The sequence below is a fragment of the Macaca mulatta genome, chromosome 1 (genome assembly GCF_049350105.2).
Source record: "Macaca mulatta isolate MMU2019108-1 chromosome 1, T2T-MMU8v2.0, whole genome shotgun sequence".
NCBI lineage: Eukaryota > Metazoa > Chordata > Mammalia > Primates > Cercopithecidae > Macaca > Macaca mulatta.
The window spans coordinates 8,577,736-8,600,430 of NC_133406.1; the positions used below are offsets into that span (position 1 = coordinate 8,577,736).

At 42.3% G+C, this 22,695-nt stretch overlaps 1 protein-coding gene across 2 annotated transcripts in view; it reads left to right on the forward strand.

The window, feature by feature from the left end:
• Positions 1 to 18,352, forward strand: part of GREM2 (gremlin 2, DAN family BMP antagonist) — a 127,563-nt gene extending 109,211 nt beyond the window's left edge. The window contains exons 1-2 of one of the 2 annotated variants that reach the window (XM_077985865.1): positions 12,745 to 12,851; positions 15,345 to 18,352. In XM_077985865.1, the coding sequence (XP_077841991.1) occupies positions 15,346 to 15,852 (507 nt within the window). In that variant the 5' untranslated portion in view covers positions 12,745 to 12,851; position 15,345 and the 3' untranslated portion in view covers positions 15,853 to 18,352. Of the gene's footprint in view, positions 1 to 12,744; positions 12,852 to 15,344 lie in introns of those variants that run through there. The other variant, NM_001266108.1, reaches the window with a different exon arrangement.
• Positions 18,353 to 22,695: the final 4,343 nt, after the last annotated feature.

Consider the following 22,695-nt stretch of genomic DNA (forward strand, 5'->3'; position numbering starts at 1 on the left):
CTGGAGTCTGCATTCCCAGGTGTGTTGTGTTCATAATGAAGTTTGAGATCCACTTATAAAAGAAAAAGAGTCCTTTTTTTGAATTTGAATTTGAAAGAGAGTCCTTTATTGAATTTGTGTTGCATACAAGTAATAGATTGTTAATAGAACTTGCTCTATGGAAAAATGTGCCAATACTTGTGTTTGGAAACAATGTATTAAAAATACTTGATAAGCTTGGCTTAAGGTATAACTGGTTCTGTTTGATGTTAACGAGAAACATTCTCTACAAATACTTCAAAAGTTCAGTAGAAGTCTTTTTTATTTACATTATTTATAATTAGGCCGATCCTAGGAAAGATCTAAACAGAGTTGTAAAAGGCAGAATGGACACGAAATATCATGAGCACATGTGCACTCCGTAAATATTTGCTGCATGAATGGTACACTTACATTTGCTTTATTTCCAAAATAAAAAGGCCAAGGAATGATTCTCCTAACCTCCCAGACTTTCCCCTTCTCAAATATCAGTTATATTCTGGCTGTTTGAATATGAGCAAATACAACATCTACAGTTTCTCTGAAACATTAGATGTGTGTTCTTCCACTCAATAAATATGTATTGGTCATCTACTATGTGTCTAGGACCTGTGCTAAAATCCAGGGATACAGTGGTGACCAAAACAGACTTAGTCTCTACCCTGATGAAGTTTTCCGTTGTAGAGAGCTAGTAAGTTAGGTATTTGGAGGAGAAGGTTAATTATTTGAGAAACAAGCGAAATTTCAGAAAAAGTAGAGGGAACTTCAAGCCCAGGCACCAACTCGGCACATACCTCATTGTTTAGCTTTTCAGGAGGATGCATCTTGGGTTTCCAATGCTGTGGGTCAGAAAATACTTTCCATCCTCTCTAGTTATTTCATTTACTTCACTTAGAGCAGATCCTTAAATATTTGGAAGGGCAGATGAATTATGGTTTATCAGCAATATTTTAAAGCATAGTCAGTAGGATTCTGTACACATTGTCTTCAATTCTTCCTCACTGCAATCTTGTTTCCCTCCCACCCCCACCCTCCTTCTCTGAAATTCTTCCACCAAGGTGACCTCTCTCCATCCAGTGAAGACTTTTCAGCCTTTCTCTCATCTGCCTTCTTATAGCCTTTGCTATTCCTGCTTTTCCTTGTCTTCTTTTGTAGATTTCTTTACTTCCTTGAAAAACTGGTATTCCGGCCAGGCACGGTGACTCATGCCTATAATCTCAGCATTTTGGGAGGCCGAGGCGGGTGTATCACTTGAGGTCAGGAATTTGAGACCAGCTTGGCCAACATGGTGAAACCCCGTCTCTATTAAAAATACAAAAATTAGCCGGGTATGGTGGCACACGCCTGTAATCCCAGCTACTTGGGAGGCTGAGGCAGGAGAATCGCTTGAACCCAGGAGGCAGAGGTTGCAGTGAGCCGAGATCGTGCCACTGCACTCCAGCCTGGATGACAGAGCGAGAGAAAGAGAGAAAGAGAGAAAGGAGGGAGGGAGGGAAGGAGGGAGGGAGGGAAGGAGGGAGGGAGGGAGGGAGGAAGGAAGGAAGGGAGGGAGGGAGGGAGGGAGGGAGGGAGGAAGGAAGGAAGGAAGGAAGGAAGGAAGGAAGGAAGGAAGGAAGGAAGGGAAGGCAGGCAGGCAGGCAAGCTGGTGTTCCCCTGAGTTTCATGCTCAGCCCACTTTTCTTCTTACTCTACCACTCAGTAATCTTATTACCCACACGGAGCTGGGCATTGCTGCAGAGCAATTTTCTGAGGCCCATGTTCTACCAGACATCTTTCATTCCTTGTGCCATAGAAACTCCCTATCCCGCCCCAAACCAGCTCTTCCTCTGATATTCTCTATCATGGTGAATACCAGCCCCCACTCCAGCCCCATCATCCAGTTGCCTGAAGCAGCTACCTAGATATCCCCCTTCTTCATTGTTGCGTCCACTCAATCCCTTCAACACACTAAAGCCCAAACATCTAAAATGTTTCCTTCACCCCTCACCCCATCACCACTTAGCTCAGGCTCACGTTGTCTTTCATGGCTTACTCAAACCGCCAATTCCCTGGCCTCCAATATCAGGTTTATTGTCCCTTTTGGTTTCTTTGTCTCATTCCGGGGATGAAGTCAATGTCTTATTCCTCTTTGTATCTCAGACCTTACGAAGGCGCATGGAACGTGTAAAATGAATGAATGAATAAATTAATGTGTACAACTTTAACAAAAGTGCTGCCTAGCATAGGCTCCTACATGGAGAATGATTTTGGAATTGGTATTCATTTTTAATACGTTTTCAACACTTTTTTTTTCTTCACTTTTTCCGTAACTCCATATCCACTGGCATGTTTTAAGTCTCCTGGTTGTCTCTGATTATGTTTGTTTTCCTTGGTCGAGAGCCTTGAATTTGCACTCTAATTTGTCTGAATTCAGCATCAGTTGTCAATAAAGCTAACTTGAAAAAGGCAGGGTGCGTAAGACTTAACACCGACCAAACCAGACTTCTTGTTTCAATTAAATTACTTAATATGGGACTTTCCAGTCCTCTATGGACCCATTAGCTAATAGACTGTTTTGAAAAACTGTCAGGAAAGAGAGGCTGCAGAATTCAAGAGACGTGAGTGAGTGACTAGGAGAGGAATGAAGCCTGAGGTCTTTCTTTATAAAAACATTTTCATGTGGACATAAAATTTTTATGTATCAAAGAGTTCAAGAATGACTTATTCTTCTTGCCCAGAATCATTAATGCAATTCTCATGCTTGCAAATAATAATAATATAATAATATACTTTAATATACTTCAGTGTACTGTTCTCCAAACATTTTTAGTTCTAAATCTATGACCTCTCACACACTTTTTAGTAGACATCTAAAATTTGCGGTGGATATTAAAGAGTATTGCAAACTGAATCTTTTAAAATAAAATGGTTAAACCACGTTTTAAAATGTCTCCAGAGGAATATAAATACCATTGCTATTTTATACCCATGATTATACATTTTTTTAAGAAAAATACACGTAGAAATACTCCTTTAAAGGAAATTTTACATTTTTCTCCTTAATTCATATTTTATTGTAGTTCTACCCATAGAACTATTTCATAACAGGTTTTATATCTAAAAGGCTTTTCACCATATCATTCTTTTCTTTTTTTCCTATCATTCTTTTCTGTGATAAAAGGAATGCATGTAGATTTTGATTTTAATTCTATGGTCAGATGTAAGTATTTAAATTTTGGGGATTAATTTTTTTAATTTGGGGATTTAATTTGGGGTTTAATTTTGGCTCTTTGGATTGATTACACATTAGAGTGAAGAGCAGTATTTGATAAAAAAGGCATAAATACACCCAGCAATGCTGAAAAAAAGAAGACAAAATGGCATAAATATTTTATAAATTTAGTAAATAATTATTAAATACAAAAAGGTAAATTTCAATGATTTTCGTCTCTTAAATAGATGCCCCATGAATGGAGTTTTTTAATTGTTGTTTTTGTGTTCATATATGAATACTACTTTTTCCTAGAAAAGAGACAGGGCTCAGCAGAAATTCCCTACTTTATGTGTGTATGTAGACATATATGATTATATAGTATAATCATATATGCAATATATGCTGTATTAGTCGGCTATAAAGAAATATCTGAGAATGGGTAATGTATAAAGAAAAGAGATTTAATTGGCTCACAGTTCCGCAGGCTGCACAGGACACATGATGTTGGCATCTGCTCAGCTTCTGGGGAGGTCTCAGGAAACTTACAGTCATGGCAGAAGTTGAAGCGGGAGCCAGCACTTCTCACATGGCCGGAGCAGGAGGAAGAGAGAGATAGGGGAGGTGCCACACACTTTTAAACAACTAGATCTCGTGACATCTCTATCATGAGCACAGCACTAGGGGAATGGTACTAAACCATGAGAAACTGCCCCCATGATCCAATCACCTCCCACCAGGCCTCACCTCCACCACTGGGGATTATAATTTGACATAAGATTGGGGCGGGGGCATAGATCCAAACTGTATCATCTGTTATATATATAATATATACTAAGAAAATGTGTTCACATAAATAGAATATAATACAATGCATTTTCTTAATAGCAATGTCTTGATTTCTTAAAATCCTTCAAACTTAGATGTGAAAAAAATCTAACAGCAATCATTATCAAAAAATTATTTTTGGTGATATATTAGCTGTTAATGTAATTAGATTCTCCTTTAATTTTAGTTTAAAGAAAATTATGGGAAACAGCCTGACTTGCAAAAGGAATTGATTAGTCATTTACTTTTTAGTGAGGGTAACAATATTTAGAATTCTCCCTTTGCTTGGTGCCCTAGAGCCTTTGTTGTATGTTAGGTGATACACCACAATAAGAGTGGGTTGGATGGGAGCTATCACTTTCTTTTGTCAAGTGCAAGAAGCAAGGCAGGAAATGATAATCTGTCCATTCCATTGTAAGCACTTCCTCAAGCAGATCTCATGGAAGAAAAGAAACAAATGGAAGTTGAGGATTTGTATAGTGATTCCCCTAAAACTACCCTTGTACACATACTTCTTGGAAAGCCTACGTGTAGCCCCTGAGGATTAGACATATGCTGATTTGAAGACCAATTACCCAGAATTGTTGTAGTAGTTAAGATGAGAAATAATAAAGAATATTAGATCAGTGATTGAAGGAGCAAAGAGGAGTGGAAAACACTTTGAAATAAAAGGAAGATAAGGACCTGCAAAAATTAATAGTACTAAACAGTTTTTTTTCCCATTTTTTTCAAATATTCCATTTGTAATAATTATGTTCACTTCTGATTTTGATACCTAGATATGCATTAAATTATTGTGATTAAATGCTTATGTAGAAAGTATCACTCCTGTTGAGAATTAAGCCAGTTTCAAGCTCTTCTTTATAGTTTTGAAAAATAGTAAAAACATCACATCTTTACTAGTGTAGGTAAAACTTACCCAATCATCCAGTCCTTCATTCATTCATAAATTAATGAACATTTAAAACTATGCTCTAGACCCATGGTGAGTGACTGTGGAAACAACAATTAAATACCCCTCTCTTCCAATTACTTAGACTCCAGTGGGGGAGAAAACGTGCAGACAGTAGCTACACCCTGTCTACTGGCTATATTAAGGCCGTCTGTCATGACAATGGCAAAAATACAGAGCACAGGAAACATGCATGGTTTCACAAAGCACATAGTATTTTAATGAAACCTAAGCGACTAACAGTGGCCAGAGAAATAATATTTCAGGCTAAAGCAATAGCTATTTGGGAGTGGAAAGCAGCCTTGCATGTGGTAGATAGAACACATAGTTTTGTGCGTTTCAAGCATAAGGTGTAAGGTAAAGGGATACTATCTGATGAGACAGGAAGAAGACAAAGATTGCAGAAGGCCTATGCATTGTGCCAAAGATTTTGAACTTGTTTGTAAGTGATGGGAAATCTTTAAAGGGTTTAATATGAAGGAATAACACAGACAGATTTGCATTTTAAAATGTCTACTCCGATAGGAGTTGAGAAGATGGATCTGAGAGTGAGAGTCAGAAGGGAGAAGGCAGGCCAGTGAAGAGACTATCACCATGTTCAGATGATGAGGATCTAAACCAAAGTGGTAACAGTGGGATTAAGAAGTGAGGCATGAAAGAAAATGAGGTCTTGTTGATGGATTTAATATATGGGAAGATAAACTGGGATACTCTCCAGTAGCTATACAAAAGTGATTTAAATACTAAAGACTTTAACTCAAGAACACGAAGTCCAGAGGTAAGCAGTTCCAGGGCTGCTGAGTACAGTGGCTTAATAACATAATCAAGAATCCAGTTGCTTTCCATTTTGTGCTCTATACTGCAAAGATGTGACTTGCGTCCCATGCTTGCTCCCTCATGGAAGCTGCTATAGCCTCAGTCATCACATCCTTGCCTAACCACAATAAAGACCTGAACAGTAGTTTCTCCTGGCATGTCTCTTTTTATTAGGGAAAAAAAATCTTTCCAAGGAGGCTGCACCCTGCCTCACAGTTACCTTTTTGTCCATGCCTAAATCAGTCGCTTGCAAGGAGAGTGGAATAACCAGTTGGCTTGGACCAACCAACTTTCAACTCCATGGTGCATAGAAAGGTCTATGAAGAACTCCAAATCCTATACCTGAACAAATTGTGGTTCTGTTAGTAAGGAAGAATGGAGATCTCGACTCTCAGGAAGTAAGTGAACAGAATCTGTTCAAATTCAACTTTCTGGTTGAGGTGAAAGGATCAGTGCTGTTCTGTTCATTGGGATAGCATCTATCAGAGGAGGAGCAGATGAGTGGGAAGATATGATGAGATTTGGAACATATGGAATTTGAGGTGCCTACAGGACATTTGGGGAATGTTTGATAGGCAGCTGAGTAGAGGGTCTATGAGTCATGAGCAGAGAGCTAGTTGAAGTCGTAGGCATGAATGAAATTCTTAGTGGAAGTGTGAGGAATGAGAAGACAGGGTTATGGAAAAATTCTTGGGGAACACCAGCTTTTAAGAGGAGAGCACAGAAAGAAAAATCACGAAAAGATATTGGAAGAGTAAAGCAAAATAATTAAAAATATTTTCTCAAGAGTTCCAGAGGAAAAAGGGGTTGCAGTGATAGTTTCGTCAGGCTTTGCTATGTGCTCTGTCACCATTCCTCCAAACTATCATACAGCAAGTATAATGAAGTAGCTTGAAGTAAGAGTGAACAGGAAGAATTGGTGGGTTGCATGGACAGGAATTTTTTTTTTTTTTTTTGAGACAGAGTTTCGCACTTTTGCCCAGGCTGGAGTGCAGTGGCGTGATCTCGGCTCACTGCAAGCTCCTCCTCCGGGGTTCAAGCGATTCTCCTGTCTCAGCCTCCCAAATAGGTGGGACTACAGGCATCTGCCACCACGCCCGGCTAATTTTCTGTACTTTTAGTAGGGACAGGGTTTCACCATGTTAGCCAGGATCATCTGGATCCCCTGACCTCGTGATCCGCCCGCCTCAGCCTCCCAAAGTGCTGGGATTACCGTAAGCCACTGCACCCGGCCTGGACAGGATGTTTTTGATTTTGTTCAAAGCATTTTAGACAGGCCTCTCGAATTTTTATGTATATAGAGACAGAAAATCTATACTCTGCTCCCAGGACAGTGGACATCTCTATTTTAGCTCTCACTGGACACAGAATGCTGTCCGAGGAAGGTCGAAGAAGGGGTCTTTGGGGTGTGGAATCACGATAGCATGATTGGTGTTTCAGGCAGCAGCCTAAAATCTTTATCTGAAAAAAATAGATATATTTAGGTACTGCCTAATGGCTGCAGAGCACAATGTCACTGGCTGTAAAATTCTAATGGATGGCTTCTGATTTCTTCCCTCCTTTCAAATAAAACTCATGGTCCTTTTTGCTCAGAGCGTTCTTGGGTTTTGATGTGATTTCAGTGCCACGTTCCTCCTGACAGCAACAGGGTCCAGAGGGTGGCAAGTGCCATTAACACCATTTTACAGGGGAGAACCCGGAGAAGCCTGGGAGTGAGTCACATAGGGTCACAACACGGGCAGCTCAGGGCCCAGAAACCACGTTCTCCCACCCATCCCCACGTGGATGTGACCTAGAGAGAAGCAGCCCATGTGTGTAGAAACACACAGCTTTCCAAGAGCTTCCTCATTCATCTCCTTGTTTCATTTAATGCTTTGCTGCCATCTTGCTTTAGCATTCCATTTCCTAACCTGAATTTATCCCAACAATTTCTTCAAAGATTTAGAACGTTGATTACAAATTCCCTAATGATGCATTTGCTGTCCAGAAGTCAAAGTAAGTAATGATAGTATCATTTCTTCTCTGTTGAAAACCTTTTTAAGAAAACATAATATAATTTTTCCAGATGAAATTAAACTTCTCCTGGAACAAAATGATAGTCAATGTTCCACTCAGGCAATGTCACTTGGAAAAGTAAATGAATCCATTTGGGTTTCAAACTTCTGAGTCATGTGGGATGCCCTGATCTTTCTGCTTTGAAGTCTCAAGTCACTTCCTATTATTTCCATGACAGTTCAGAAGATTTATAGTTAGAACTTCTTAGTTTTCCTTTCCTCATATTTTAATTTCTCTCACTTGGTAACTTGTAATCATTTATTTTCAGTTACACAGCCACGGCATTTAAGCTTGATGTACAATCAGAGAGATGCCAATTAAAATCATCATAAGATGCCATCTCAAATGTTTCAGATAGGCAAAAGGTGATGAATCTGGTAACATCAAGAATTAGCAAGTACGTGCACCAGCAGGGACTCACACATTACCCAGGGAAAAGGATGCTGGTACCAGCACTTGGAAAGCAACTTGGCACAACTTAGTCAAGCTCAAGTTGTACATATCCTATGACCCAGCATTTCCACTGCCCGGTGTCTCCTCTAGAAAAACTCTAACAGATGGGCATAAATAAACACATGCAAAAATGTTCAGTGCAGCACTATTGGCAATAGTGAAAAACTAGAAGGAAAATAACTCTTCCTCCATAAGCTGAATGAATAAACTGTGCTTTAATATTCAGTGGTGGGGATAAACAGGCTCCTTCTACAAATATCCATGTGCATAAAATCCCAAACACATATTTTTTGGGGAAAAAGTTGCAATAGAAGAGTGTGATATAATTTATGTAAAGATTATTGGCCAGGCACTGTAGCTCACGCTTGTAATCCCAGCACCTTGGGAGGCCAAGGCAAACGGATCACTTGAGGCCAGGACTTCGAGATCAGCCTGGACAACATGGTAAAACGTTGTCTCTACTGCAAATACAAAAAAATTAGCCAGTCATGGTGGCGGGGGCCTATAATCCCAGTTACTCGGGAGGCTGAGGCAGGAGAATCACTTGAACCCAAGAGGCAGAAGTTGCAGTGAGCTGAGATTACGCCATTGCACTCCAGCTTAGGCAACAAGAGCAAAACTGCGACTCAAAAAAATAAATAAATAAAAAGATTGTCCACACACACAAACATACTCTGATACACAGAACATAAGCAGCAAAAGCATCAACAGGAATGATGAATACCAACTTCAGGATGCTGGTCATCTCCGTGAGGGATGAGAGGAGATAGAGCATTTTAGCTTTACTTATATTACGTTTTCAAAACTGAAAGAGAGATTGCAAAATAAAAATGGGAAATGTCAGTATTGTTTTCATCTTTCTGGTGAGTACTTATATTTTCTGTTTTGCTCTCTGTTTGAAATGTTTCATAGTTAGACATTTTAAAATTGAAAGCTACCTTTTTGGCAAAAGAGTTCAACGCTAAAGGGAAAGCAAAGATTGAATTGGACAGAAAATGTTTGGACCAGGACTTAGCAAAGTATTTCTGTAAAAGGCCAGAAAGTAAATATTTTACACTATGGGCATTATATTATCATGTCTCCACCACTCACTCTGCCCTTATAGCACCAAAGCAGCCATAGACTAAATGAGTGGCTGTGGCTGTGTTCCAATACAACTTTATTTACAAAACAGATCTCAGGTTAGGTTTGGCCTGTGGGCCATAGTTTGCCTTAGTTTATAGAAGCTGGAGGTAAGTGGTTACAGCAAGCAAGCAATCTTTGGCTGCGGGGATGATCCTGGGGCCAAGAAACATCGACCTCTGTCTCTAAAGGTTTAAAATTGAAGAGCCAGACCACCACCCTCCCAGCCTAAGAATTCAAGTTATCGATGAAGTGCCTTTAGTAGTTGAGGCTTTGGCAATACTTAGCCTCATAAAAATGACGTCTGAAGTGTAATCTTGTTGGGAGTTTTGTTAGGGAGATTTCTGTTAGGTTCTGCGATGGTTTTCACTTGGCTCATGGAAACAAGTTTATCCCAGATGTGTCTATCAGTATTCAGCTCTTCAGTCCTGGGGACTTCCCTTCAACTTTCCAAGAATGCCATAAAATTCTCAGGTTGCAGAAAAAGTTTCAGCCCCACCCCATTCACCATTCCTGCACAGCCCAGGGCTACCTTGATTTGACTTCTAAAACTCAAGAAGGCCACTCTGGGAGTGAGTCCATCAGCTTCGCTGTACCCTTAGCCATTGGTCACTTGCATTTGCCTGTCAGGAAGGATGACTCAGCACTACTGTATTCTTTCCTAGAAATCAGGAAGCTTTATTGGTCAAGCTCCTATTGTAGAACCCCTCTTCAGGTCTTGCCACTTTTAGGAATGGCTGATAGAAGGGGCCTGTGATTGATTCTTTAGCTGCCTAAATACTAGCTTGCTTTGGCCTGTGCAGTCCTTATTCTGGTATCTACAGAGGCCAGGCCCGAGGGCGTTCACTTAAGAGGAAAGCACTTCCACTACCTCTCTTTGCACAACCAACTTTGGCCAACCCAGTCTGCTTAGACCATCAGCATTTATAGTCCTGGCACCCCTTGCAAATTGAGAACATCATCAGGCCAGAAAGATGGTTAATAGAACCAACAGGATTTATTTATGAGTTTCTTCTGATACAAGCCAAATACAAGATGTGAGAATAAAATGAAGTATCCTCGTGCTGTCGTTACTGGCAAGGGTGGCAGCATTCCTGAGAGGTTAATTGTGTGCCAACCATTTTTTTGAGTAGCAAAGTGGTTCAGGACAGAGCAGGACTTTCTATAAAGTGCTAAATTCAGGTCCTGGCGAGGCCACTGACATGCTTGCACAGGGATGGTTAGCGAACTGACAGAGGCGAGCACGTTCTCTCCCCTGGTGAACCCTGCACAGCCAAGGGCCAGCAGTGTAGGTGCTGTTAGCAGTTGCTGGCTCAACTGCCTTAATGCTCTGAAGTAGGAGGATACAGCCTCACAATCGCTCTGGGTCACCATGGCCAAACACCTCTAGCCTACTCACCTGTCTGACAGTGAGATGCCAGATCCTTGGCCATCTTACCATTGCTATGTGTGAAGGAGAAAAGAAACGAGATATAGGAAAGGAAAGAGAGAAGAGACTGACTTGGCCCAGTCATCGAGATTTCCTCAACCTCTTTTCCCCCTTCCTGAAAATCGAAGGTTTGCATTTTTGCTTAGCTTCCCATGAGACACAACTTCCAAGGATGATGGCCAGATGTTTTGAAAACATGTTAATGAGTTCAAAGAATGCCCATCACCACATCTAATACTATTGGCTCTAACCGTTTTTGCCTCAAATTGATCTGATTTAGCTCGGTTAGCTCTGTCTTAGCTCTGTTCTCTCTGATAAGATCTAGGATCTGTTGAAGGAAAGCGTGCATTTTTGAGCCTATCAACCATACATGTGAAGCTGTTACTGGAACTAGGAATTGAGGACCAGACTGACTCTGTCACTCTTTCCTGGCTGGGACTTGCAAATTCTTGGTTATGTTTACTCAGAATGTTAATAATTTCGGAAATTATTAAAATGGAACCAAAATACTTTCTTTTTAAGAGGCTATTGAGATCACAAATCATTCCACAAATATAATAAGCTATGTAAGCTGAGCAAGTCCAACACTCGACACTTGGCCTGAGCCAGCTGGAAGCGTGGCCGCTTTCATATGACATTTCATGTGTGGAACTAAGGAGGCATGAGAAAAACCCTTTAAAAATGAGGCACTAAAATTTTAATAATTGTGCTGGACAAAATGTTTTCGCAAAAAAAAAAAAAAAACTTCCTTTTTTTCTCCTTTCTGCTTTTAATTTTTTAATTTTACTCCCTTTGCCCAGTGTCATCGACAGTACCAAACCCCTTTGCTTTTGCCCATATCATCGCCCTGAGAATCCTATTCAGATTTTAGGGGACCTACTTAGTTGTGACTTCCTAGGCTCCTCCTGCTCTTTCTCCAGGTAGAACCAATGCTTTTTCCTTTTGCCTTCACTATCTTTTGTGGCCATTGGATCCCATCAGAATTATGTGAGGCAATTTTTAGAAACACAGATCTGAAACCCACCCCAACACGACTGACTCAGAATGCTTTGGGGCCTGTACCAAAAGATCTCATGTACTCCATAAATATATACACCTACTGTGTACCCACACAAATTAAAAACTAAAACAAATTTAATTAAAACTTTTTTTAAAAAAAATAATGCTTCTTGAGCCCAGGAACGTGCACCGTAAAGTAAGGTGATTCAGATGTCATTGGTCACAGGATCACTACCACGAGGACCCAGGCCATTGTTCCGATACACCTTCGTCACACAGTCATTTGTACGCCTTTCTCTAGCTTCTTAATTACAGGCTTGTTGAAGGCAATGACCCATATAGTATCCATATTTCATTCAACACTTTTTTTTTTTTTTTTTTGAGACGGAGTTTCACTCTTGTTGCTCAGGCTGGAGTGCAATGGCACAATCTCGGCTCACCGCAACCTCTGCCTCCTGGGTTCTAGCAATTCTCCTGCCTCAGCCTCCTGAGTAGCTGGGACTACAGGTGTGTGCCACCACGCCCAGCTAATTTTTTGTATTTTTAGTAGAGATGAGGTTTCACTATTTTGGCCAGGCTGGTCTCAAATCCTGACTTCACTGGATCCACCCACCTTGGCCTCCCAAAGTGCTGGAATTACAGGCATGAGCCACCGCGCCTGGCCTTAACACATTTATTGAGTGCCTAGTGTACACCAGGCACTGTTTTGAGAGCAGGAGACATGGCAATGAACAAAACAGGCAGAACTTCTCTCTTGGACCTTACATTCCCAGGAGAAAAGTCAGACGATAAAAACAAGTGAGATTATGAAATACTATCTCATTAGATGATAAGTTCCCTGGAGGAAGATAAAGCAGGGAAGGAGGAGATGGTGAAGTCCAGGATGGTGGTGAAGGTAACACTAAGCCTTTGCTACACAGGTGGTAACTGAGCAAAGAGTTGAAGACTGTGAGGAAGAAGGCCAAGTAGACATTCGGGAGAAAGACAAGGTAAGGCTCTAGAGCAGAAGAATGCCAAGCTCATTCTAGAAACAGATAGGCTGTTTCCAGTATGGCCGGAGCAGAGTGAGCAAGTGGGAGAGAGGATGGAGGAGGCTGGTGAGATGCGGGGGAAAGGGGAGATCTTGTAAAGGCTCGTCCGACCCTGTGAGAACTTTGCCCTAGCCTGGCGCAGTGGCCTGTAATCCCAGCACTTTGGGAGGCCGAGGCGGGCGGATCACTTGAGGTCAGGAGTTCGAGACCAGCCTGGCCAACATAGCGAAACCCTGTCTCTACTAAAAATACAAAAATTAGCCAGGTCTGGTGGCACGCACCTGTAATCCCATCTACTTGGGAGGCTGAGGCAGGAGAATTGCTTGAACTCGGGAGGCAGAGGTTGCAGTGAGCCTATCACAGTGCTTACTCCAGAATAAATGCTCCATGAATACTTGATGAATAAAGGAATCATCTCCGAGGTAGCATGCAAAGGCGTCTTGTGGTTTAGACAGACTAAGACTCAGAGAAATAATTTTAGCATAGATATTTTAACGTGAATATTTTTAACAAAGAGGCAGCTACACTCACCCAGAGCTCAGATTCTGGAGCCAGGATGCCTGGATTCAAACATTTCACATACTGGCTGTAGAATCTTGGCAGCCTGTCAATGCCTTAGTGTCCTCATCCATAAAATGCAGAAAATGATAGTACCTACTTCATAGAACTCTGATCATTAAATACGTTTATACATCAAAGGAAACTGTGTTTGATGTGCTTTGAGAACCAATAAATATTCGCTATTGCCATTAGCATGGATATATGTAAGACGTAAAATATTCAAACATTTAACATACTTAATATCCGATTTTAGTCATTTCTATATACTCATGATTGATAAAAATAACATTATAACTGAATATACATTACTGTATGATACATATGATATATATATATAATTGTTACATGTCCATTTTAGGGTATGCATGTTAAAAGAATGGGAATTCATGGAGTCCTAGAGATGGTAAAACAGAGGAAATGAGTAAACGTAAAGAGGATGATGATGTTGGTAACAGCTACATTGGTGGCTACAGCTGTAAAAAGAGATCGGAGTCCTCTATATTGCTGGGTATTAGTGTTCCTTGGGGCTACTAATAAAAATACAAAAATTTAAAACGTGAATTACACTTTGAAGTCTGTCTTTCACTTTAGTCAGACTTTGGCTTACCCCCTGCAAGCCACGTTTTAGATAGCGTAAGAATAATTTCTCTCCGATTCCCATTCCTATTGAATTTGTGTCATAGTCTCCTAATACAAACTTCGCATTGTCACCAGACAGTTTTAATACAACTAGGGAAATTTCTTAATTCACACCTGGGAATTGGTTTCTACTAGGAGACTCTAATTTATGACTCATTTGAATGATTTGAATATCTGTGTGCAGATCTTAAATGCTAATGTTATTATTCATATGTAATAATACAGATGCAACTAGTAATTTTCCTAGCCTTTGTCCAGTTCTATCTTTAATATTCATTTTTAAAGAAACTTGTGAATGACACCCATCTTCTCTCTGTTTTGTACTTACTGATTTTTGTAATCATATCCATGTCTGCTGGTTAACTCTGATGGCTCTGGAGGTAGATGCCTGGCTGGCTTCAAATCCTGGGCATTGTTGAGTGGTTGTGTGACCTCAGGTAAATGACTCAACTTCTGCGGGCCCCAGCCTCAGTTTCCTTCACTGTAAAGTAGGGGTCATAACACCACTTCCAACTGAAGGCTATTTTTAAGATGAATGAGAGATACATGTAAATGAGATGTACACTTAGGCCAGCACTAGGCGCATGGTGAAACACAGTAAATGTTGAGTATTAACTATCATTGGTACTTCTGCAAACTGGCTTGAGTTCTCTCTTCCCAGCATTTGCTTTGTAATTCTGTAACTGTTCAGCATGTGTATGTCTCCCAACTGCATTTACTGCACAAGTTACTGGCCATTTTGTTTGCCTCCTTGCCTTCCAGGCATTATTTGGGGCGGAGTCCTAACTGTCTACACTTGTACCATTGAATCCCTTTTCACCTCCGGCAGCCCCTGGGCAGCCATCAGTCAGCCACGCTCCACCTGACTGACACTGCTAGTAAAACCGTACAGCATTAAAAAGACTTCGTGGCTCAGGTCTGCAATCCCTGGGCTTTGGGAGAACGAGGCAGAGAAGCACTTGAGGTCAGGAGTTCCAGACCAGCCTGAGCGACATGGTGAGATCCCATCTCTACAAAAGAAATAAAAAGAAATTAGATGGGCGTGGTGGTGCAAGCCTGTAGTTCTAGCCACACAGGAGGCTGAGGCAGGAGGATCCCAGAGTTTGAGGCTGCAGCAAGCTACGTGCCCCTGCACTCCAGCCTGGGCAACAGAGCCAGACCATGTCTAAAATTAAAAAAAAAAAAAAAAAAAAAAGACCGAGCCCCTACTCTACGACCTTCACAGCCAGCCCCTCTCTTTTCTCGTTGCAGGATGTTCTGGAAGCTTTCCCTGTCCTTGTTCCTGGTGGCCGTGCTGGTGAAGGTGGCGGAAGCCCGGAAGAACCGGCCGGCGGGCGCCATCCCCTCGCCTTACAAGGACGGCAGCAGCAACAACTCGGAGAGATGGCAGCACCAGATCAAGGAGGTGCTGGCCTCCAGCCAGGAGGCCCTGGTGGTCACCGAGCGCAAGTACCTCAAGAGTGACTGGTGCAAGACGCAGCCGCTGCGGCAGACGGTGAGCGAGGAGGGCTGCCGGAGCCGCACCATCCTCAACCGCTTCTGCTACGGCCAGTGCAACTCCTTCTACATCCCGCGGCACGTGAAGAAGGAGGAGGAGTCTTTCCAGTCCTGCGCCTTCTGCAAGCCTCAGCGCGTCACCTCCGTCCTCGTGGAGCTCGAGTGCCCCGGCCTGGACCCACCCTTCCGACTCAAGAAAATCCAGAAGGTGAAGCAGTGCCGCTGCATGTCCGTGAACCTGAGCGACTCGGACAAGCAGTGAGCGCCGGGCCGGACGCAGCTCAGCCCCGCGCGCGCCCGGCCGCTGGGTGGCGCCGCCGCCACCTCTGTCCCTGCCCTCCGAGCCCACTCTCACGCTGCCTGGTGTCCCCCCTCAGCAGCAAGCACGTCTCTTAGGGCTGACGGTGTCCTTGTCACAAAGGTGGATCGCAAGTGGAGCTTTTGCTGATGTGTTCCTGACCGACCCCGGGCCCCACCTGTGCCCCCCGAAACCAGGTGGTGGATCAGGCCCGAAGGAAAATGCTGGAAAACCACCACCCGCCACCCAGCAGTCAGAGAGGACCTTTCAAGGTGATGCACTGTAAATCCGACATTGATGTTTCCACCATGTGGAAAAGCAAGGATTTCTCTGCCCCGCCCCCGCCCCCTGCACTCCAGCTCGCCCCCTTCCCGCGCGAAGTGAAGGATGCGTCACTTTTCTGAGCTGCCCCTTAGACCTCTCCTGCTGGTCCCTGGACCTCTGGCTGGAAGCGCTCATTCTTGTGACTGGCAGGCTGCCCTCGGCTGCTGCTGTGATGGGGATATGTACAACCTCCATAAATATGTCGGTGCACAGGGGCGTCTCCTAATAAACCTGATACCAAGAAGACGACTTGAGCCACTTGGATCCCGAAGTGGGCTTCCCGGGAAACCTTGAGCACAGCAGGCTGCACAATCCCCCACCCTCAGTCACCACCGCCTCTTCTTCCTCACTGTCCCCACCCCCTATTTGTGGACTAAAGATGAACTCTGGTGTGCATGCTATTATTGCTGCAATTAGAATATTATCACACACAAAGGTCTCTATATTAACGCTGGTTTTATAAGTGACCGTATATTGTAAAGAGCTGTTAAAAAGTATTATAGACCTATTCATGTATTATTTCACATGTTTTGACTCTGGCTTGCAGCACCATTCTGAGTAAGGATGAGAGGAGGCGATGATCTGCCCAGAAGGTGTTTTACTCAGAAAAAAAAAAATGCCTGGTCAGCAATTCACTGTCATGCACCTATTTTAGATTGGGCAGGGAGATGGGAGGAGTCGTGATTTTTACTTTGAATATTATTTCACTGAAGTTACTAAAACATTGCAGCACAATGTAGAAACTGGCTTGGGATGGATAGGTATAGGGAGGGGCATTCGTCGGGAAATTGATGACCGGAAACTCGAAAGCCCCTGTAATGTGGAATATGCATATGTGGAGTGAAGCGGTATACTATTTTCACTGCCGTGACACTAAGCAAAAACTATTTCCTGTTAAAAGAAAGAGAAAAAGAAAGGGATATTTAAACATATAAGGAGTTGAGTCGCTTTGTGGTATAGAAGGGAATAAGGAATAAAATATATGGAATAGTAATCTAGTTGAACTGTTCTGCACAAAACTTGCTTCCTTTTCAAAGAATAGACTTCAAAAGGGACGAACAAACATCAGGTCACCTTTTGTTTTTATAATGAATTATTGAAGTTTCCATGTCGTGGTCTCTTGATATAAGGAAGTAGACATAACTTATTTTCCAGCAAAATTGTACTTCCTCTAGATCCCTTTGCTCAGTTGCCCCAGGAAGGCTTCCCTGTGAGTAATGCTTATGGAATCTGACAAATGTGAATGAGGCTGCCATTGGTGGGAATCAGTAAACTTTGCAAACCTTTCACTGATGATTCCCCAGCAAGTGCTCCTGTGAGGGGCCACTTCCCTAGTATGTGAGAGGGACCCTCTGCAAGCTGCTGTGGGGACTTGGCTTCCTGATACTAGGTAGTGATGGTGGATCTAGAGACATTCACTTGAAGAGCAAGGATTGGGGTGGGGTGGGTTAGTGAATCTATCTCAGGCCACTGCACTGCAAGGTCCATTTCTGTCACTTCTGCAACACCATGAGACCTGAGCAAGAATGTACTGTTGCAGAGGGCCTCTTGGTTTCATAAATGGGTGTATACAGCCTGAACTCAGGAGGCAGAAATCAAAAGAAATCCTTGAGGGCTGGAACCTGAGGATAGAGAGAAAATGGAGAGAAGGGTGTTCAAGGTCAGGATTGATTTTTGCATTTAGCGGAAAACCTCAAGTCTGACTCGGTGGCAGAACACGCAGCAGAAAAGCTGTGAAGGAAGGAAATTTACGTGATTGTAATGGAGGCTAGGGGTGGAGTGGGAGGTGAGTGGAGGAGAGTCTCTGACCAGCTGCAGAGCCAACCCCTATCATTTGATTAACACGGAACCCACACAGATAGGGGAGGGATTAAGGTAAGAACTTACAGAATGCAAACACGAGCACACTCTCTTCGAACCCAGTTGTGGGTGTAGCAATGAAAGCAATATGATATGCTGCAGTGTGAAGCTCCTTCTGGGGGTTATCGTATGTACAAAGTTTACCTTATAGTGGCTCAAATTGTATTTAATTTTTTTGTTTTGTTTATAAATGAAGAAAAGCTATAAGTATAATGTAATTATTTTATAGGTATACTATTAAATTATAGAACAAATAAAGATAATCTAGGATTATATGTGATCCTGGTGTGATGTGCCATAAAAGTGGAATTTTTAACTTGTTGCAGTGAGCCATGAAACAGCACTGTGGATTCAGAGTGTTTTTGTTCAACCGCAGTGAGTTCAACCTCTGGCTTATGTCACATGATCTCCTTTGGAGTCTGGAATCTTCTAAGATAATTAGAATCAGGCATCCAAGGAGCAGAAGTGATGGAGGTGGCCCTCAATCCTGGTCTTTGGGAGCTTCCAAGCCTCTTCCAGATCCCCCACCAGCTGAAGACAGAGTATTCTCACGTGCTGGCTGAATGAGAAACACTAAACAAGGAAGCCTTGAGAAACTGCAGCAAATGGAAGCCCACCATTAGTCTCCCCGTTAGCACCAGGGACACACTTGTCCTGAATTTTGTTCATTTTCACATTTACTTCTCATGAGTTGCACCATTTCTTCATATAAATATTTCTTAGTTTACAGCGCCTGCATTTTTCTATGAATTGACTTGATCTGCCATTCAAGAAAACTCAACTATCAATAAAAAATAAAATCCAGGCCAGGCGTGGTGGCTCACTTTGGGAGGCTGAGGCAGGCAGGCGGATCACGAGGTCAGGAGATGGAGACCATCCTGGCTAACACGGTGAAACCCCGTGTCTACTAAAAATACAAAAAACAATTAGCCGGGCATGGTGAGGGGTGCCTGTAGTCCCAGCTACTGGGGAGACTGAGGCAGGAGAATGGCCTGAACCCAGGAGGCGGAGCTTGCAGTGAGCCAAGATCGCACCACTACACTCCAGCCTGGGCAACAGAGTGAGACTCTGTCTCAAAAAAAAATGAATGAATGAATAAATAAATAAATAAAATAAAATAAAATAAAATTCAGAATCAAATTGCACATGGTTGATCCACTGTGTAGACTTCAAAGGAATTAAACTCAATTTCCTAGTAAATAGTTCATCTTCGTTTATTAAATGGGACAGAATATTTCACTGTGTGCTAACATATTTCAACTCACTTGTTTTTGAAGTTGGTCAACTGATTTTTAAGTTACAAAGTCAATGAAAATGACTTTTGCTATTGTGTGAACAACTTAGAATGTATATATTCCCAGAAAGCTTATTTAATGAATGACCTGTCACCACTGATTATTAATGTCTGCATGAGTGATAGCAATAAGACCAAGTCATAAATAATGCAATGAAAACTTTTTAAGTGAAAGTAAGTTTATTAAGAAAGTAAAGGAATAAAGAATTCCTACTGCATAGGCAGAGCAGCCTAAAATGTCTTATTCATCATGTTATCTTCTGAATTCTCCTTAATCCCCAACCTTGTCACCCCTTCACCCTGCTTCCCACACAGAGCAGATGCCCATTCAACTTATCAAAAACAAAATATGGCAAACTGTGCTTATTTTTGTTGTTGTTTTTTGTATCCATTGATGTTACTGACTTCATTAGTATTTAGTCTAGAATAGAAGGCAAAACAAACAAAACCAGGGAAATCACTGCCATACCACTCCTTGAATCCTGAGTTTTCTACCTTGTCTGCCTTCTTTTCTCCACCTTCTACAGCCTCATATGTTTGTTATATGTGTGTATGCATGTGTATATACACAATATATATATAGTGTATAGTGTATATATTGTGTGAGAAAAAGTAGAGAATGGTGTCTATAAAGGGTATAGTGTATATAGTGTATACACTTACACACACACATAACATCTGCAGATTTTAGTGGAGGGAATAGGAAAAAAATATGTCTAATGGATCTTACCCAGAATCAGAAGTTTCCTGGATTTTGATAAGGTTTATTGCCCACTTTCTAAGGTGTATGGAGTGTGCGCTTACCAAGTCCTCCAGCATAACTTGCCCCATACTTCTCATCTGGTCCTATTACATGATGCCAATCACATGATGGATCTGTGTAGTGATTTACAGAATGTCCCTTCAGTTTACATTTTGACCAAGAGCGTAATAACTTACATAGTCCGGGGACAAGGTCATAAACATAAACTGTTCATCCCATTGGAACGCAGACTACCTCTGGTCCTCCCACCTATTGGGATGACAGAAAACACGCTTGCCAGGTAAAGTTCTGGAGGTTGTTTTAATCTGCTTTAGCAAAGAGATCACACTGAGTGCAGCAGGAGTAACTGGGGCTACTGCTGGGACATCCTGCCATGTTCCATTTGATTTTCGTAGGAGCCAGCATGGTGAAGTAAATGGAAATATAGCCAGGGCTACTACAGTACTAAAGTCTTTGACGGGTTCATAATTTCCCTGATTCCTTCTGGAATTAGCATCATGTTTTATTTACTCTTTTTTTCTAGGCTGGGGAGCAGCTTCAGAGTCTTCCATTAGTCTTTCTCCACTGCAATAGCTCTTACCTAAGAACTCAAGAATCAATTTGAGGGTTCTTCAAACTACCAAGAGTGCCCTTTCTAATTACATATTTGGAAATGAGGGAAAGGATCACTAGGTTAGTCTGTGGACCCGTGGGCCCACTGAGAGCCAGAGCTTGGAGGACTCTAGTAGACCCTACATGACTCTACATTAGTAGGGAGCCATGGTGGTTCACTGGGCCTCCAGGTATTGGCGTCAGTTCAGACGCAGTATTCAATAATTCTCAAAAGCGCTGAGCGTTCTTCTCTCCCAAACCACATTTACCTGAATAAAGTCATCCTGAGAGCTCCCTGGTTAAGAAGTAGGGAAATAACAAATGAATAGATTTGCCCTGGTATTGCCGGGTCATAAGGAATCAGCCACTTCTTCAGCCAATGGGTTTCAGGTCTGATCTGGAAACCGAACAAGGGATTGCGATTTTCATTGAGATTCTGCCCTCTGCCTCTGATTTTCCTTTACTGATTTATTTTGACTGTGTAAATTAAGCAATACTTCTTGTTTCCCTCCCCCTACAACCCCCTATCCATCTTGCCTTCAGAAGCATCATGTTCTAGTAACCATTTTCAAATTGGGAGTCCACGGGTGCCACTACAGTCCTACCCCTCTTTGCAATGACTGTGCCCATTTCTGAAAGGTAAACATTACAACCTGGCTCATTTTATGTTGAGATCTTGGTATTCTCGCGTCCCTCAGGGAACCTAGTTTTATAGCAGCATCTCTTCCTACAGTTATCCCTGGCCTACAGATGATGGCACTGCTGAGCACTAGAGCTGCTACCCCTCTCATGAACACAAGCATCATAGCTTTGGTAACTAGAGACCTTCCTGGGAACACAGTTGGTGAGTGGTTTAGTTTTCATAGCTTTACAGAACAAACCCACTTTAGCACGCCCACTTCTCTGAGCCTTAGGGTGGTTTTATCCATCACGCACCATGGAAGTTTTTACATTTCTATTTCATGGAGTGTGAATCAAAGCGTTTGAGACACTCCAAGAATCATCCTAGAAGCTTATTATCACCATTCCTGGGGGATTTTTCCACAGGTTCAAATCCTGAATCACAGGAGACTGCTCCCATGATGATAAGCATTATCCAGTGTAATGTCCTGCTCTTCTTCCTTGATACAGCAGCCTTGGGACACATTCCCATCCTTCTCCCAGCTCCTGCTGCGATTTCACCATATACTCTGTTTCCTCCCTTGGCCAATGCAGCAGATCCCCAGCAGAGATAAGAGGCTAACAACAGACCTAGCAGGCTCAGAGGACTTTGAGAGTTCCAACTGCATCTACCCAAGTACTCCTCTCCCAATTTTAGGGGTTCTACTTCCCTATTAGGGTTCTAATCTTGGGACAAGAGACTTGCTGAAGCTGAGAATACACAATTCTCTGAAACAGAGCTCCTTTTTACAACTGAGCCTTCTTCTGACTGCAGGAGACTGGGGCTTAACTGAATGCTAGCTAGAAGACCCTATCTAGGGCTTTTACATTCTGTCTGAATTGGTGATTAATCACTTTGAGTCTTTTATTATCTCTTAAACAAGTCCATGCCACTTGTAAGCAGGTACCCAATCCCAAAGCCCTTATAATCACTCTGCCCCTCACAACTTTTAAGCACCAAATATATCGAAGCAGCATCATTCCTCTGGGTCACACCTGAGGTTCATTGACTCATGCCAAAGAAATCAAGGATGTAGACACACAGGAGTGAGTTTAAGAGCGGCAGTTTAATAGGCAAAAGAGAAAAGCTCCCTCGTGCAGAGGAAGAGGGTTCCAAGTGGATGTCCCCATTCGTGGGGAGATGCAGTTGGTTTTATAGATGAGTTTGAGGAGGCAGTGTCTGATTTACATAGGGTGCAACGGATTGGTTGGATTAGGTGTGTCATTTACATAGTGAAGCTGGCCGCCCCACCCTCATCTTTTATTATGCAGATGAGTTATCTCCCTGCCTGTTCCCTGATTGCACACAAGTGAC